This window comes from Rhincodon typus, chromosome 2, assembly GCF_021869965.1.
Source record: "Rhincodon typus isolate 14 chromosome 2, sRhiTyp1.1, whole genome shotgun sequence".
Taxonomy (NCBI): Eukaryota; Metazoa; Chordata; class Chondrichthyes; order Orectolobiformes; family Rhincodontidae; genus Rhincodon; species Rhincodon typus.
In genome coordinates this window covers 129,762,886-129,780,393 of record NC_063333.1, presented here as the reverse complement: position 1 = coordinate 129,780,393, position 17,508 = coordinate 129,762,886, and the positions used below count along the sequence as shown (strand labels likewise).

The window sequence follows — 17,508 nt, the reverse complement described above, 5'->3', positions numbered from 1 at the left end:
TTATATTTTGTGTGTCTTAATAATTGTTTTCTCCATGTCGTCCATGCTTGTATTTTGCTAGAACCATTTCTGATCTTGAATCTGCTAGGAAATATGTTTTTTTATAGCTCTTCTTAATGTGCTCATTAAAATTGTGACTGTGAGAGTATTTTAAACCTGTCCTATTTCAATATTGCTTTAAAGCTGATGTTTTGGAGAATTGTCTTCTTGTATTCAGAAATACTGATTTAATTTAAGTTATTATGAATCTTTCTGGATCTCCAAAGCTATATGTTTATTTGGCAGTATATAATAACGCTGTATTACTGTGGAATTGTATCAAATTATTTGAATAAAGCTTTAACTCCTACTTAGAGATTGTTCAGTATGATATACTGCTTCGAAATTTTAAATCTTTTCTCTTCTAAAGTACTTGTATATCTAAAATTGTTTTGAGTTTTTAAATTCTGTACTGCAGCAATATTATTCTAGTAATGCATGTATATTACTGTATAATTCTCCTGGTGTGTTAGGAAACATAGTTGAGGATTCCTGCCTTTTTTTTTGCAGGAAATTTCCCTCCATTTTGAAAAAGTAGAAGGTCCACGCACTTTTCTCTTCTTCTTAGAATGATGCGTGTCTTATTTTCCTAAATAAATGGCATATTTGGACTCTTTCCACCATTAAAATACGTTCCAGTTTTTAAATAAAATTTTTCTTGCTTCTAAAATGTTTTGGTCTAAATCTTTTGTGGTAGACTTGTGATGTTTAATCGTGTTTCCAATATTTCCAATTTATATTTTAAAGTAAAGTAATGGCCCCATTTAAACTTTCGTACTGTCTTTTGGCACCTGTTTGTGACTGTGGTAATGATCTTTTAACTAGCAAGTGCTCACATTTGACTTTACCAGCCTCCCAGCCTGTGTTTTGCATAGTTAGGTAGCTATTCTACCCTTTCCCCTTAAGGTTTTAACTTGTCACTGGAGCCCTCAATGTCCAGTTGCTCAATGGCCAAACCTCGACTCAAATCTGCTCCCTTCTGCCAAAGTGTGACTGTCTGTAGCACATACAGCTGTCTCTGGATGTTTTATCCCAGGTCTGGCTATGTTTTCTCTTCAGGGTTTAGCTACTAAGCTGTTACCTTCATAGGCCTGAGCTGACTGCTGTTTAAATGATTCCAGAAGTTGACTGACTGGCTGAACCTCTGTTAAAGTAATAATTCATTTTTAGGCACAATGTCTTCATCAATTCTCCTTCCTATGATAATTCAAAGGCTTGTTCAGTAGCCTGTAGTGGAGGATGGACCATAGGAAGTCCTAACAGGAGACACTCCTGCCTTTCATAAAAATTGGATACGGTATATACAGATTACATTAACTCTTAGGCATAATAACTATTAGTAACAAGATATCAAGACATAAGACGTCAAGAGACTATGTCTCACTGCCACCAGCTCCAAACTGCTACTGTCTGAACTGCACTATGTTTCATCCAAAGGGTGTATTAGATATCAGACTGAACGGAGGTTTCATAGTTCATTCATTAACTCTTTTCAGAATCATTAGCCTATACAATATACTATTGATAAAATGCAGGGCCTATTAACTATTCATACCATAATAAATACTCATGAAGGCAAATAGATAAATAGTATCATTCTCTGTTTTTCATCAGATACCTTTCAAATGATGATAAAGCTATAAGCAGAATAAAAAGGAAAGATTAGCTTTCGTAATTAAATAAAATCTTCTGCATCCTAAGACTACAAAGTGAAAGAGTCACATCAGCTTAAAGAGCAACCATTACAACTTAAATAGCTTTGGAAATGAAGCAGATTATTTTCCATATCTCTTTTGTTTTTCTTTTTCTCCTTTAAGATAAGCAAAGTGTTTTGAGCAGTTCGAGGTGGATTCCTGCCAAACATTTTCAAGGTGGGAGCTTATCATTTCAAAGACAAGCTGTTCCTTTTCCACAGATGCAGAAATAAATTTAGTGAATAACATATAATTCAGCAACTTTAATTTAAATTATTTATTTTACATTTGCTACTTTGGCACTTTACAATTTTAAATTGAAGCAAACAGGCTCAACAGCCACATTTATGTGTTTCATGCAACTTCGAAACCTTGTTTCCTGTAATGGGTTGGGAATTCAAAGTGCCAAAATCTGTGATAATCACATTCCATTGCCCAAAGAGAACACAACTTCAACTAGTACGCAACCAAACCATGAGCCATGCTCCCCGCAGAAGTACAAAGACATAAATAAAACAACTAGCAATCTAATTCTTGCAAAATTAAAGACAAAATGACAAAGGGTTGATTCAGAGATAGTAGGAATTGCCAATCCTGGAAAATCTGAGAACAAGGCGTACAGCTGGATGAACAAAGCAGGCCAAGCAGCATCAGAGGAACAGGAAAGCTGATGTTTCGGGCCTAGACCGAAATTTCTGAAGAAGGGTCTAGGCCCGAAACGTCAGCTTTTCTGCTCGGCCTGCTGTGTTCATCCAGCTGTACACCTTGTTATCTCATATGACAAAGGGTTGACTGCTTTCATCTTGCAGGAAAGAGCGCCTGTACGTGTAGAAATGAATAGTCACAGAAAGCTGTCATAATAACACAAATATTGGGCACATGTTCTAGTAATCAATCCCTTGAAACATAAATGACTCTTATTCCTTCCCCATTGCAGTTTTCACTATCGCAAAGAGCTCTTGAATATATTCCTTTTTCTCCTAGCTGTCCACTTTCCTGCACAATCTTAAAAGCATTTTCTCAGCATGAAATCTGACCGCACAAATGACGGTTCAATTCTGAAGGGTTTTTTTAAAATTTATGAACAGTCCTTTCACTAGTTTTAGTACACTAACTTCCTGTTTTTGAAACATTCCTTCTGCTCCTGGCCTCTAGTCTCATGCACTTTCAGGTTGACACATTGCTACCACAGTAAAGCAACCATATGCTTTTTGCACAGTGTTATGTTATGTCTCACGGTCAGAATGTCAACACATTTTTAAAGAGTCTTCGCACGGTATCATCACTTTTTCATCGTGTGTGACCTGAAAGGTATAAAGTTCTCATACTCCATCTTACTCCAGGATCACTTGAATCTGGCATGCTACAGGAAGTATGTATTCTTTTGTAAACTGATACTTGTGTACAATTCTTAGCTGTAATAAACATCAGTTGAATTCTTCAATAACATGACATCCATGCCAAGTTTCCCATGTTACAAGGGATAAGTTAAGCATTGCCTCATCAGATAAAATACTCTGCTGGAGGCAAACTCAACATACAGCTCCAAATCTTGATCCAGTTGGTTCGGTTGCTTGACTTCTGCGATTAATAAGCTCGTTGTCTTTCTGAACACATAATAAGCACAGGTAAGACAAGTGTGAAGGTCACTCACCCTCCCATATTTTAACTTCGATCTCATCCTGTTTCGGATATACTCTACTTTCTGCTTGAAGATCCATTTAACATGTTTTGGCCACATTAATGGACACTTTGCTAAGTTTTGATGTGGAGGGAGGGAGGTCAGGGAGGGACTGCTCAGGGTGGGGGAATGTATATGCCCAGAGGTCACCCTGTTCGGAGCCTCACTAGACTCCTTCCCACATTGAGTGCCTCCCCCTCCCAATTCACCTTCTCCACCAGGACATCCTCTCCCAAGCCTGGCAGATTCTCCTTCCATCCCCACCGACAGAGCATCGCAGTTGCCTCTATCCTGCCTCTTGAACGTAGTAACTGGGAGCTGCTTGCTTATAGTTCCAGCAGCAGCCACATTCCTGGTGGCCCTTCAGTGGTGACAGAACTGCCACCCAACTAGATTTGCCAGCACCTCCAAGTGAGGGGCAGAGGTGTTCATCCAGCAAATGAATGGCTGTGAGTTGTATTCTCTGATGATGTTTTAGGTGACACAGCAGAAATGGGAATCTCTGCTACTCTTTAACTTCTACGCTTGATGATCGTAGAGATTGTAAAAATTATCGGCACAAGGATATCAGCTTCAGCAAAGTCTACGATAAATACGTTAGCAATTGGCTTACAATGATCAAAATGATCAAAAATCAATCCTACTGTCACCTACTCTCTTGCCCCTTCCCTTTGCAAACAGAACACAAACATGAGTAATAGGGAAACGTTGAGTCGAAACAGTAGGTGTGTACCTGTGCTTTATTTTAAATTAAATCCAACTTCAGTCACTTCAAAATACATGAATTACCATACCTACACCAACTTCAGCAGCTGAAGAATAAAGATACTTCGGTTCCAGCACCTTATTCTGCCCAATTTTAAGTGTGTTTACATGATAAAACTTCACCTAATCTACAGAGCAAGAGAGCAAAGTAGTCCGTGTTGAAAAGCAATCCATATCGTATCCAAAGCAAAATACAGAACATTAATTTGTGAGCACGCATCCAATTCCTTTGACCAGTAAGCCACCTATAAAACAATGCACACAGCAAATTTCTAGTATGTTAATAATGTCCTCATTTTTTCCAATAGTGCTTACTTGTAATCAAAAAAAATCTAAAGAATAAGAGTCTCTACAAGGCTTTGTGTCTTAATGTTTCATAGTTCAAGATCAGTACTGAAAACCTAAAGCTGTCTTGCCTATAAATACTTACTGCGTGCTGGCCTGAGGTGCTCTGTTTCGAAGTGTTAGACAGAGATATTGAAGGTACCATTGCCATAGACGTCCACTGTTCAGGTTCCTGCCCGATGTGAAGAGCCTGGGTAGAAAATTGCCCAAAATGTGCCTGAAATCCACTCAACAGTTCACTTTCCTCGTACCCTGCTGACATTCTCCTTTTTATTTTATTTCAGTACAATAACTAACTGGAAATAAGTGCACAGCCAATTATCGGCAGCTCAAGCTCAAAAGACACTACAAAGGACTTGCCACTGATTCAGCTAACCAGCAAAAGTTGGAGGTGTGGCTTCAGCCTCCAAGACATGCTAAACAGTCAATCCGTAACCTCTGCTCCACAGATACACAGTAATGCCCTGTCTACTCCTCGCTGTGAATGAGAACACATAGCCATAGATGCTAATAACATTTATTTCTCAGAAGTCACAATTTTTAAAGTGGCTTAAGCAATGTACACCAAAACTATGTAAAAGAAAGGAATTTTAAAGAATTAAATCACAAGCAGCCAGATTTGGAGTCATTTGGTGGACAAATGGCACCCACGTTTATTAAACCACTACTTCTCATCGATGTTTTGTGTGATTTTAGATAATATTTATCATTAGGAAGCAATTTCAAAGCAGTACCCTCTACAAAGAATCTGGGGCATATGTGAACATACAAACATGAACAAGGATGACGAACAGGCCATTTGACTCCTCTGAACCTGCTTAGTCAATTAATAAGACCACAACCGATCAGATTGTGATTCCAAATCCATAATTCAACCTAACCTTGATAATCCTTTTACTACATTGCATCACAAAGAAATATATCCAGCCTCTGTCTTAAAAATATTCAAGGACTTTGTTTCCACTCACTTGAGGCACTGTAGTCTATCGACAGGAGCTGATTTACTCCAACACAATCTGCAACCTTATCATCTAGCATATCCCCAACTCTATCACTACCAGTAGGCCAGGAGATCAACCCTAGCGCAATGGCATATCCCCAACCCTATCACTACCAGTAGGCCAGGAGATCAACCCTAGCGCAATGGCATATCCCCAACCCTATCACTACCAGTAGGCCAGGAGATCAACCCTAGTTCAATGAAGAGTGAGGAACAGCATGTCAGGACCAGCACCAGGCAGATCTAAAAATGAAGCATCAACCTGATAAAGCAACAACACAGGACTATGTAATGTCTCAAATGTAATAAGCTGCAAGTGACAGACAGAGCTAAGTGAATCCCCATCCAATGGATCAGATCTAAGATCTGCAGACCTGTCACATCCAGTCTTGAATGATGGTGGAGCATTAAACAACTCACCAGAGGAGGTTGCAAAAATATTCCCATCCTCAATGAAAAGGGGAGCCCAGAGCAAAAGATAAGGCTGAAGTATTTACAACAATTTTTAGCCAGAAGTGTGCCAATTGGATGATTCATCTCAGTCTCCTCCTTAGCATCACAGACACCAGGCTTCAGATAATTCAGTTCATTGCAAATGATATCAATACATGCTAAAGGCATTTGATATAGTAAAAACATGGTCTCTGACTACATTTCAGCAATAATACTCCACAACTTGCTGCTTCACCAGCCAAGCTTTTCCAGGACATTATAACACCGGCAGCTACACTGCATGTGAAAAATTGCTCAGGTGTCTCCTGTATACAAAATGTAGGACAAATCGAATGCAGCCAATTACCATCCAATCAGTCTATTCTCGATCATCAATAAAGCGATGAAAGGGATCATCAACAGCACTACCAATCAGCACTCACAAAGAAGGATATTAATGGTTTTTGTAGGTCAGTGATCTCAGCACTAGGACATCTTTGCAAGAGTTCCTCAGGGTAGTGTCCTTGGCTCAAATATCTACAGCTGTTTCAGCAATGACCTTTCCTCCATCATAAAATTAGAAGGAGGGATATTTGCTGATGAATGTTCAGCACCACTCACAACTCTTCAGATACTGAAGCAGTCCATGTTCAAATGCAGCATGACCTGGTTAATATCATCATTTAGGCTGACAAGTGGTAAATAACATTTGCACCTTACAAATGGTAGGTAATGACTATCTCCAACAACAGAAAATCTAACCTTCAGCCCTTGAGATTCAAAGGTGTCACCATCACTGAATCCACCACCATCGACATTCTGTGGGTCTACCATTGACTACAGATTGAACTGGACTAGCCATATAAATACCATGTTACAAATGCAGGTTGGATACCAGGAATCTTGCATTAAGCACTCACTCCCTGATGGCCCAAACTTTACCCACCATCTACAAGGCTGAAGTCAGGCATGTGATGGAATAGTCCTCACTGCCTGATTGAGTACACTTGAGTGCAATGGCACTCAACAAGATTGAAACTATCCAGGGCAAAGATTTGTCAGGCATGACTTCCTGCACACAAATCCATGCTGACTATCCCTAATCAGACCTTGACTATCCAAATGTTGGTTGATCCTGTCCCTCAGTATCCTCTCCAATGAGTTGTCTATCACTGATGTCAGGCTCACTGGCCTGTTGTTCTTGGCTTGTCTTTGCTACCTTTCTTAAACAATGGAACAACATTAGCCACCTTCCAGTCTTCTGTAGCTTCACCAGTGGCTAAAGATGAAGCAAAAATCTCTGCAAGGGCCTCTGCAATTTCTTCCCTAGCCTCCCACAACATCTGAGGATGGACTTGATTAGGCCAAGGGGATTTATCCACCTTAATGTGCTTTAAGGCTGCAAACACTTCCTCTCTGGTAATGCGTATGCGGTCAAAAACATCACCACTTGTTACCCTTATTTCCTTAGCATCCATGATTCTGTCCTTAGTAAACTGTAGAACCTCTTAGGATTATCTTTAACCTTATCTGCCAAATCCATCTCATACCCTTTTTTTGCTCTTCTGATTTCCCTCTTAATATAGTCACCTAGGGATTCACTTGAGTCGGATAGTTAAACCCAACATATGCCTTCTTCCTTTTTCCTGACCAGAGCCTCAATATCGCCTGTCAGCCAGGGATCCCTGAACCTGCCAGCTTTTCCCTTCACCCTAACAGGGCCATTATGTCTCTGTACTCTTGATATCACACTTTTAAAAGCCTCCCATTTGTCAGTCGTGTATTGCCAGTTGTTTATTACCACACAACATGTCAGAAAGTGCGCTCAGTGTGAAATGAGACTATATCTCCATAAAGACTTAATTGTGTTCAGTCCTGTCCTGTCAATAGTGTCACATGCAAGCAAATGTATTACTTACTTTCAAACTGTACTAATTACTTTGGATACTAATAAATGTGACAGCCTCCCTTGTGCCAGGTTTGTCTCATGGTGGTGGAATTGAACATCAAAGCAGAATTTTTACCCTGACTGAAGAAGTGCATTGTGGGTTTGACAATGTTGAATGCAGGATGGGAAATTTGCTAAAGGCACAGAATTACTACGGCCTGCAAACTGGCTTTAAACTATTCTGGAACTGTAAGCAATAAAGGGGCCTCTTTGTTAAGACCACAAAAATGCCTTCTCTGGTTTAACACTAGAGATTGATAAGTGTGTTAAAGGTAACGGTTTAGCTACCTCCTTTTTTTTGCTGAAGTGCAGCCTTGAAGTTAAGGCCAATGGATATAAGGTGCAACTTTTGAACCAATTACATAGAACATAGAACATAGACGAGTATAGCACAGTACAGGCCCTTCAGCCCACAATGTTTTGCCAACCTTTTATCCTACTAAAATCAAACTACCCTGCATACCCTACATTATAGGATGTCTATCCAAGAGTCGCTTAAATGTCTCTAAAGTATCTGACCCACTACCACCGCCGGCAACACATTCCACACACACACCACTCTCTGTGTAAAGAACCTACCTCTGACATCTCCCCTGTACCTTCCTCCAATCACTTTAAAATTATGCCCCCTTGTGATAGTCATTTCCGCCCTGGGAAAAAATCTCTGGCTATCCACTCTATCTATGTCTCTCATCATCTTGTACACCTCTGTCAAGTCACCTCTCGTCTTTCTTCGCTCCAATGAAAAAAGCCCTAGCTCCCTCAACCCTTCCTCATAAGACCAGCCCTCCAGTCCAGGCAGCATCCTGGTAAGTCTCCTCTGCACCCTCTCTAAAGCTTCCACATCCTTCCTATAATGAGGGGACCAGAACTGAACACAATATTCCAAGTGTGGTCTAACCAGAGTTTTATAGAGCTGCAGCATAATCTCATGGCACTTAAACTCAATTCCCCTGCCAATGAAAGCCAATACACCATACGTCTTCTTTACAACCCTGTCAACTTGGGTAGCAACTTTGAGGGATCTATGGACGTGGACCCCAACATCCCTCTGTTCCTCCACACTGCCAAGAATCCTGCCATTAACCCTGTATTCTGCATTCAAATTCGACCTTCCAAAATGAATCACTTCACACTTTTCTGGGTTCAATTCCATCTGCCGCTTCTTTGCCCAGCTCTGCATCCTGTCAATGTCCCATTGTAACCTACAACAGCCCTCCATGCTGTCCACAACTCCACCAACCTTTGTGTCATCGGCAAACTTACTAACCCACCCTTCCACTTCCTCGTCCAAGTCATTTATAAAGATCACAAAGAGCAGAAGTCCCAGAACAGATCCCTGCAGAACACCACTGGTCACCGAGCTCCAGGCTGAATACTTTCCATCTACTACCACCCTCTGTCTTCTATTGGACAGCCAGTTTTGTATCCAGACAGCCAAATTTCCCTGAATCACATGCCTCCTTACTTTCTGAATGAGCCTACGATGGTGAACCTTATCAAATGCCTTGCTAAAATCCATATACACCACATCCACTGCTCTGCCATCATCAATGTGTTTTGTCACATCCTCAAAGAATTCAATAAGGCTTGCGAGGCATGACCTGCCCCTCACAAAGCCATGCTGACTATTTCTAATCAAACTGTGCTTCTCCAAATAATCATGAATACTATCTCTCAGAATCCTCTCCAATAATTTACTCACCACAGAAGAAAGACTGACTGGTCTGTAATTTCCAGGATTATCCCAGTTCCCTTTCTTGAACAAGGGAATGACATGTGCCACCCTCCGATCATCTGGTAGTACAGACAGGTGAGGATGCAAAGATCATCGCCAAAGGGGCACCAATCTCTTCCCTTGCTTCCCATAGTAGCCTTGGGTATATCCCGTCTGGCCCAAGGGGCTTATCTATCCTCCTGTTTTTCAAAATTTCTAGCACATCCTCCTTCCTAACAACAACCTGTTCGAGCATATCTGCCTGTTTCATGCAGTCCTCACAAACGTCAAGATCCCTCTCACTGGTGAATACTGAAGCAAAGTATTCATTAAGGACCTCCTCTACCTCCTCTGACTCTGCGCACAAGTTCCCTCCACTATCCCTGATTGGACCTACCCTCACTCTGGCCATCCTTTGGTTCCTCACATAAGCATAGAACGCCTTGGGGTTTTCCTTGATCCTACCCGCCAAGGTTTTCTCATACCCACTTCTAGCTCTCCTAAGTCCATTCTTCAGTTCCTTCCTGACTACCTTGTAGACCTCTAGAGCCCTGTCTGATCCTTGCTTCCTCAACCTTAAGTAAGCTTCCTTCTTCCTCTTGACTAGATGTTCCACATGTCTTGTCATCCAAGGTTCCTTCACCTTACCATCCCTTCCTTGCCTCAGTGGGACAAATCTATCTATTATGTGTATCAACTGCTCCCTAAACAATCTCCACATTTCTGTCATTTATTTCCCTGAGAACATCTGATCCCAATTTATGCTCCACAGTTCTTGGCTAATAGCATTGTAATTCCCCCTCCCCCAATTAAATACTTTCCCCTACCGTCTGCTTCTATCCCCCTCCATGACTGTAATAAAGGTCAGGGAGTTGTGATCACTATCACCAAAATTCTCTCCCACCGAGAGATCTGACAAATGGCCTAGTTCATTGTCGAGCACCAAATCCAATATGGCCTCCCCTCTGGTCGGCCTATCTACATATTGAGTCAGAAATCCTTCCTGGACACACCTGAAAAAATCTGCTCCATCCAAATTATTGATACTTAGGAGGTTCCAGTCTATATTAGGGAATTTGAAGTCACCCATGACAACAATCCTATTACTTCTGCACCTTTCCAAAATCTGCCTCCCAATCTGTTCCTCAGTGTCTCTGTTGCTATTGGGAGGTCTATAGAAAACTCCCGATAAAGTGACTGCTCCTTTCCTGTTTCTGACTTCTACCCATACTGACTCAGTGGAGAAACCCTCCTCCACGACCTCCCTTTCTGCAGCTGTGAGAATATCTGCCACTCCCCCACCTCTTTTACCTCCCTCCCTATTTCTTTTGAAACATCTAAACCCCGGAGCATCCAACAACCATTCCTGCCCCTGTGATATCCAAGTCTCCGTAATGGCCACAACATCGTAGCTCCAAGTACTGATCCATGCTCTAAGTTCTTCACCCTTATTCCTGACACTTCTTGCGTTAAAATAGACGCACTTCAACCCATCGCACTGTCTGCAACTTTACCCGATCAACTGTCTCTCCTTCCTCACAGACTCTCTGCATGCTGTATCTGTCTGTACACTGGCTATCCCATCCTCTGATCTGCTCATAAAATAACCCCATCAACTCAAAATCAGTCTCCATGAAGTGCTTCTAATGCAATTAAATCCCTTCTTAAGAAGGGTAAACAGCATTCATGACTCCACATGTGGTCTAAATAAAGCTCTGTACAGTCATGCCAACATTTTCCTACTTTTATACCAAATTCTCCTTGTAGCAAATGCCTATATTCTATTTTCCTTCCTCATCACTTGCTGCACCTGCATACCAACTTGATTCATGTGCCAGGACACCCAAATTCCTCTGTCCCACCAAATTCCCTGGTTCCTCTCCATTCAAATAATATGCTCTTTTTTTAATTTTATTACCAAAGTGAAAAAGGTTACAAATTCCCAGACTGTACAGCTGCTCATTTTTCTGCCCACTCACTTAACATATCTCCATCTCGTGGTAGGCGTTTTGCGTCTTCTTAATAACTTACTTTCCTAGTTATCTTTGTGTCTTCTGCAAAATTAGTTATCATATATTCAGTCCCTTTATCCAAGTCATTGATATAGATTGTAAAAATGATCTTTATAATCTTATCTCTTTGTATTACTAAAGAATATTTACAAAGTCTAATGCAGAAAGAAAAAAATCATTAATTTCATTTAAGAAACATTTTACTGTGTCTACATCTAGCCATGAGTCTATAAGAGAGCATTTTCGTGGGACACAGCATCACTTCCTGTGGACAATGTATACTGTGACTTATTAACATTTCACAGTCAGATTTAACCCCTCACATGGAGTAAAACAATCTTGGAGTGGGATGGAGGTGAGGGGGGAGGTGTAGGGGTAGGTATAACTCCTCCTGTGGTTGCAGGTAAAGGTGCTGGGAGTGGTGGGGCTGGTGGGGAGTGTGGAGCGGACAAGGGAGTCAAGGAGAGAGCAGTCCCTCTAGAAGACTGATAGGGGTGGGGAGGGAAATATATCCTTGGTAGTAGGGTCAGATTGCAGGTGGCGGAGAATGAGGCGTTGAATCCAGAGGTTAATGGGTTCTCTCTGTGACTCCCTCATCCGCTCCACACTCCCCACTAGCCCCACCACCCCCGCACCTTTACCTGCAACGGCAGGAAGTGCTACACCTGCCCCTATACCTCACCCTCCATCCCAGGCCCCAAGAAAACCTTCCACATTAAACAGATGTTCACCTGCACATATGCTAATGTGGTATATTGTATCCACTGTTCCCAATGTGGCCTCCTCTACATCGGGGAAACCAAACGGAGGCTCAGGGACCGCTTTGTGGCACCTATTCTCGGTTCGCGACAAATGACTGCACCTCCCAGTCGCGAACCACTTCAACTCCCCCTCCCACTCCCTGGGCAACATGTCCATCCTGGACTTCCTCCAATGTCACAATGGTGCCACCCAAAAACTGGAGGAACAGCACATCATATTCCGTTTTGGAACCCCACAACCCAATGGTCTCAATGTGGACTTTACGAGCTTCAAAGTCTCCCCACCTGCGACCTCATCCCAAGACCAGACCCCACTCTCGTCCCCGCCTCCTTGACATGTCTGTCTTCTCTCCCACCAATCCGCTCCTCCCACCTCAGTGACCAACCCTCAACCCCACTTCCTACCTACACTCACCTTTACCAGCTTCATCCCCGCCTCCTTGACCTGTCCGTCTTCTCTCCACCTATCTGCTCCACTATCCACCTTCTATCACTGCCTCCCCCCTCTCTATTTATTTCAGAGCCCCCTTCCCCTCCCCCATTTCTAAAGAAGCGTCCAGACCTGAAACGTCAGCTTTCCTGCTCCTCTGATGCTGCCTGGCCTGCTGTGTTCATCCAGCTCCACACCTTGTCATCTCAGACTCCAGCATCGGCAGTTCCTACTATCTCCTTTGACTGTCTTTGTTCTTTCTCAACAATGTTTCCATTGTATGCACTCAGCTTTCAATTTTACCATTAGCTTGAGGGTGTCTTGGTAGTTGGTAGCATGAAAAAATCCATATGTTATGAACTCTTTGAAGTATTCATTAACAAATGGTTGTCTGTTGTTTAAGATTACAAAGTCTGGGATTTCATGAGTTGCAAATATATCCTTCAGAGATGTAAACACTCTTGCAAATGTGTGACCCTTCAGTGACTTGGCTTCTATCTGTCTTCATAGTAGTCCATTATGATGAAGAACATTTACACAGTCATAGTAGAAAGAACAATAACATTAACATACTGTCTCCTGATGATGAGCAGCATAACTAATGCAGCTAAATATCATCTCTTCTAATGATTCTGAGAGATCTAGCCACCAAGCAGTATATCTTGCTCAATATTTTGTAATACACAGGAGTCTTTGATGCAGTCATTTAAGTATATCGATTCTCAGGACTCCTGAAATGATCAATCTCTTGTTATGAATGAGTAAAACATCTTCCACTATATTGAAGTACATTCTCTGTTCAGAGCACTGTGAGTGTCACATATGCTAGCCAAGCTTTGACACAGTCCTCTCTGACCTGAGTACATCCTTTATCAGATTTCTCTGCATCTTTGATTTCATTCAGTCATTAAGTTGTTTATGGTGCAATTGCAGCTGTTATCAATGTAAAGGTTTACATCGCTTCAACAAAAATAACACCTCCTTGGTCAGGTAACAGGGACAATGTATCTGCTATTCTTTGCCATCTTTTTCTTAACAGTCTCTCTTTGCATCAAACACTGTCAGCCTTCCCCTGAATCATTACAATCATGAAGTCACTTCGTGATAACTCCATAGATTTAAGAATGTCATTAAGATTTTCCTGTCTTGATCTTGAAGTGAAGACAAAGGAAATAATCTGCAAACTTTTCACAAACGTATGTAGCGGCAAATTTTTTCTATCACTGCATATCTCTGTTCAGTCTGTTTCTTTTTCTTTATTCATTTGCAGGATGTAGGCATCACTGGCTCGGCCAGCATTTATTGCCCAGAGGGCAGTTAAGAGTCAACCACATTGCTGTGGGTCTGGAGTCACATGTAGGCCAGACCAGGTAAGGATGGCAGTTTCCTTCCCTAAAGGGGATTAGTGAACCAGATGGGTTTTTCCTGACTATCAACAATGGGTTCATAGTCATCATTAGGGTCTTAATTCCACAAGCGTCCTATCCCTCCACCACCAACGCTCGGTAGCAGCAATGTGTACTATCTACAAGATGCACTGAAGAAATTTACCAAAGATCCTTAGGCAGCACCTTCCAAATCCACAATTACTGCCATTTAGAAGGACAAGAGCAGCAGATATATGGGACACCATCACCTGCAAGATCCCCTCCTAGCCACTCACCATCTTGACTTGGAAATATTCACTGTCACTGTGGCAAAATTCCCTCCATAACGGCATTGTGAGTCAACCACAGCGTATGGACTACAGCTCTTCAAGAAAGCAGCTCACCACTACCTTCTCAAGAGTATCCAGGGGTAGGCAATAAATGCTGGCCAGCCAGCAGTGAATAAAAAAATATTGTAACATAAAATTTAAAAAGACTATTCAATTCTGTACAACATTTTCTTCATTTGCCAAAGTCTACAGTAACAGAATTAAATACAGCATTGGTAAATGAAAGAATGCAAGCTTTAGAAACATTTTACAAGTGGTATTACGATGTTACAGATTTAAAACAACTTTAAAGTAGTAAGAGTTAAGAAAACATGAGGAAGAATGGGAAAAGATTTGATACTTCCACATAAAGTCAAGGACAGAGAAGGATAATACAGAACACTAGACTGGGCATTATTGAGGTTATGGATCTTACGATACAGCACTTTCTCAAAACAAATGTCAAATTTGAACCTGAGCAACTTAATACGCTAATATATTAAATGGATCCAATTGTGGATGATGTTATTAATCAACAGAATATTAAAGGGATTACAAATACTTTAGAGGATGTCCTGAAAGATTTTCATAATTATTTCAAATTTGAGAACAAAAAAAACTCCGTGAAGAATAGGATTCACGGAAGAGATTGGCTTGAGGGGAACCTATCAACAATTTCATTAACAATTTCTACAGGTAAGTAATAAACTATGACTATTAAGATTTGAAAGCACAATTGGTAAGATATAGATCAGAGGAGAATACCAAGCATATCTCAACAGAACAGCATTGTCTATTTACTTAATAAAGCATGGCCAATCTAAGGGATCACATGATAAAGCAGAGAACAAGCAAAACAATAGATGCAAAGAAGCAGTGCTAGCATTGTTGGGCAAAATGGCTAAGGGGTTGGGGTTTGGGGGAGTGGGGTGGGGTTGGTGATGGGTTTAACTGCATGAAAAATAATGGTCGTGTTAAATTGGGGGAGGGCTCAGCAGAAGTTATTGAAGTTTCCAGAACAAGTAACAAGACACAGCATATGGAAAGGGTCAGGAATCTAACTTCAAGCACAGCAGATAAGGGGACAACTATGAGAAATGGGGCAGTCAAGGCAGGACTGAGGGTGTTGTCTTTAAATGCACGTACTATACAAAATAAGGTAAACGAGCTTCTAGCGCAAATTGAAATTGACACGTACATTGTGGGTTTCACAGAGATGTGGCTGCAAGCGAATCAGGGCTGGGAACTAAATATCCAATGAAACACATCTTATTAAAAGGTCAGGCAGATGGTAGGGGAAATGGGTTTCCTTGTTAGCAAGAAATGAGATTAAAGCGATAGCAAGAAGTGATATTGAGTTGGAAGGTGTAGAAAATGTGTTGGTAGAGTTGACGAACCACAAAGAAACAAATGACCCTGATGGGAATTATGTACAAGCTTCCGAGCAGTAGTCAGGATGTGTGGAGGAAAATAAATCAGGAGATAGAAAGGAGTGTAAAAAAGGCACTACCACAGTAATCACAGGGGACTTAATATACAGGAGGACTGGGAAAATCAGGCTGATAGCAGATCTTAAGAAAAGGAATTCTATGTCTACAAGAGTAGAATGTCTACAAGATGGGTTTGTTTTGGAGCAGCTTGTGGTGTACCACACAAGGGAACAGGCAATTCTGGATTTGGTGATGAGTCATGAGACAGACCGGATTAAGGAGCTAAAGGTAAAGGAACCTCAAGGGGGGAAGTGATCATAATATGAGAGAACTCACCCTGCAGTGTGACAGGGAGAAGCTGGAACCAAATGCAGTCACAGAATCCGTACAGTTAGAAGCCGGCCACTCAGCCCATCAAGTCCACACCAACCCTCCAAAGAGCATCCGATCCAGATCCACCCTCTTACCCTTTTCCCTGCATTTCCCATGGCTAATCCACCTAGCCTGCACATCCCTGGACACTAGGAGCAATTTAGCGTGGCCAATCTACCTAACCTGCACTTCTTTGGACTATGGGAAGAAACCAGACCACACAGAGGAAACCCAGCATACCCAGGAAAAATGTTCAAACTTCACACAGACAGTTGCCCGAGGATGAAATCAAACCAGAGTCGCTGGTTTTGTGAGGTAGCAGTGTTAACCACTGAGCCAGCAAACCATGTAATGGTACTACAATTGAGTAAATATAAGTGCAAAGACACAAGGGAGGAGCTGGCCAGAGTTGATTGGAAGGGGAGCCTAGCCGGGAAGATGGTGGAAAATCAAAGGCAGGGGTTTCTAGGGTAATTTGGGAGGTAGAGCAGAAATTCATCTCAAAGAAGAAGCAAGATATTAAAGGGAGGACGAGGCAGCCATGGCTGACAAGGGAAGTCAGTGACAGCATAAAAGCAGAAGAAAAAGCATGCAATGTGGTGAGGGTTAGTGGGAAGCCAGAGGATTGGGAAGACTTTTAAAAAACCAGCAGAGGATAGCTAAAAAAGCAACAAGTGAGGGAGAAGTGAAATATGAGAGTAATCTAGCTAGTAATATAAAAGAAGATTGCAAGAATTATCTTAGGTATCTAAAATGTAAGAGAGAGGCAAGAGTGGACATTGGACCACTGGAAAATGAAGCTATGGAAGATGAATGGAACAGGTACTTTGCGTCAGTTTTCACAGTGGATGATACCAGCAGCATACCAAAAATTCAAGAAAGTCAGGGGGGAGAGGTGAGTGAGGTGGCTATTGCTGGGGTGAAGGTGTCGGGGAGCTGAAAGGTCTGAAGGTGAATAAATTAGCCAGACCAGGTATCTACAACCCAGAGCTCTGAAAGAGATAGCTGAGGAGATTATAGAGGCATTAGTGGTGATTTTTCAGGAATCAGTGGAGTCAAGAAGGGCCCCAGAGAACTGGAACATGGCTAATGTAACACCCCTGTTTAAGAAGGGAGGGATGCAGAAGACAGGAAATTATAGATAGTAGGAACTGCAGATGCTGGAGAATCCGAGACAACAAGGTGC

At 41.7% G+C, this 17,508-nt stretch overlaps 1 protein-coding gene across 8 annotated transcripts in view; it reads right to left on the bottom strand.

The window, feature by feature from the left end:
- Window positions 1-6,191, bottom strand: part of LOC109917056 (cystathionine gamma-lyase-like) — a 69,341-nt gene extending 63,150 nt beyond the window's left edge. For 6 of the 8 annotated variants that reach the window (XM_048609986.1, XM_048610007.1, XM_048610000.1 and 3 more), the window contains exons 1-2: window positions 5,945-6,191; window positions 4,610-4,714 (exon numbers count right to left, since the gene is read on the bottom strand). In XM_048609986.1, the coding sequence (XP_048465943.1) occupies window positions 4,610-4,714; window positions 5,945-6,163 (324 nt within the window). In that variant the 5' untranslated portion in view covers window positions 6,164-6,191. Of the gene's footprint in view, window positions 1-4,609; window positions 4,854-5,944 lie in introns of those variants that run through there. The other 2 variants (XM_048610017.1, XM_048610035.1) reach the window with 1 other exon arrangement.
- Between the last annotated feature and the right edge of the window lie 11,317 nt (window positions 6,192-17,508).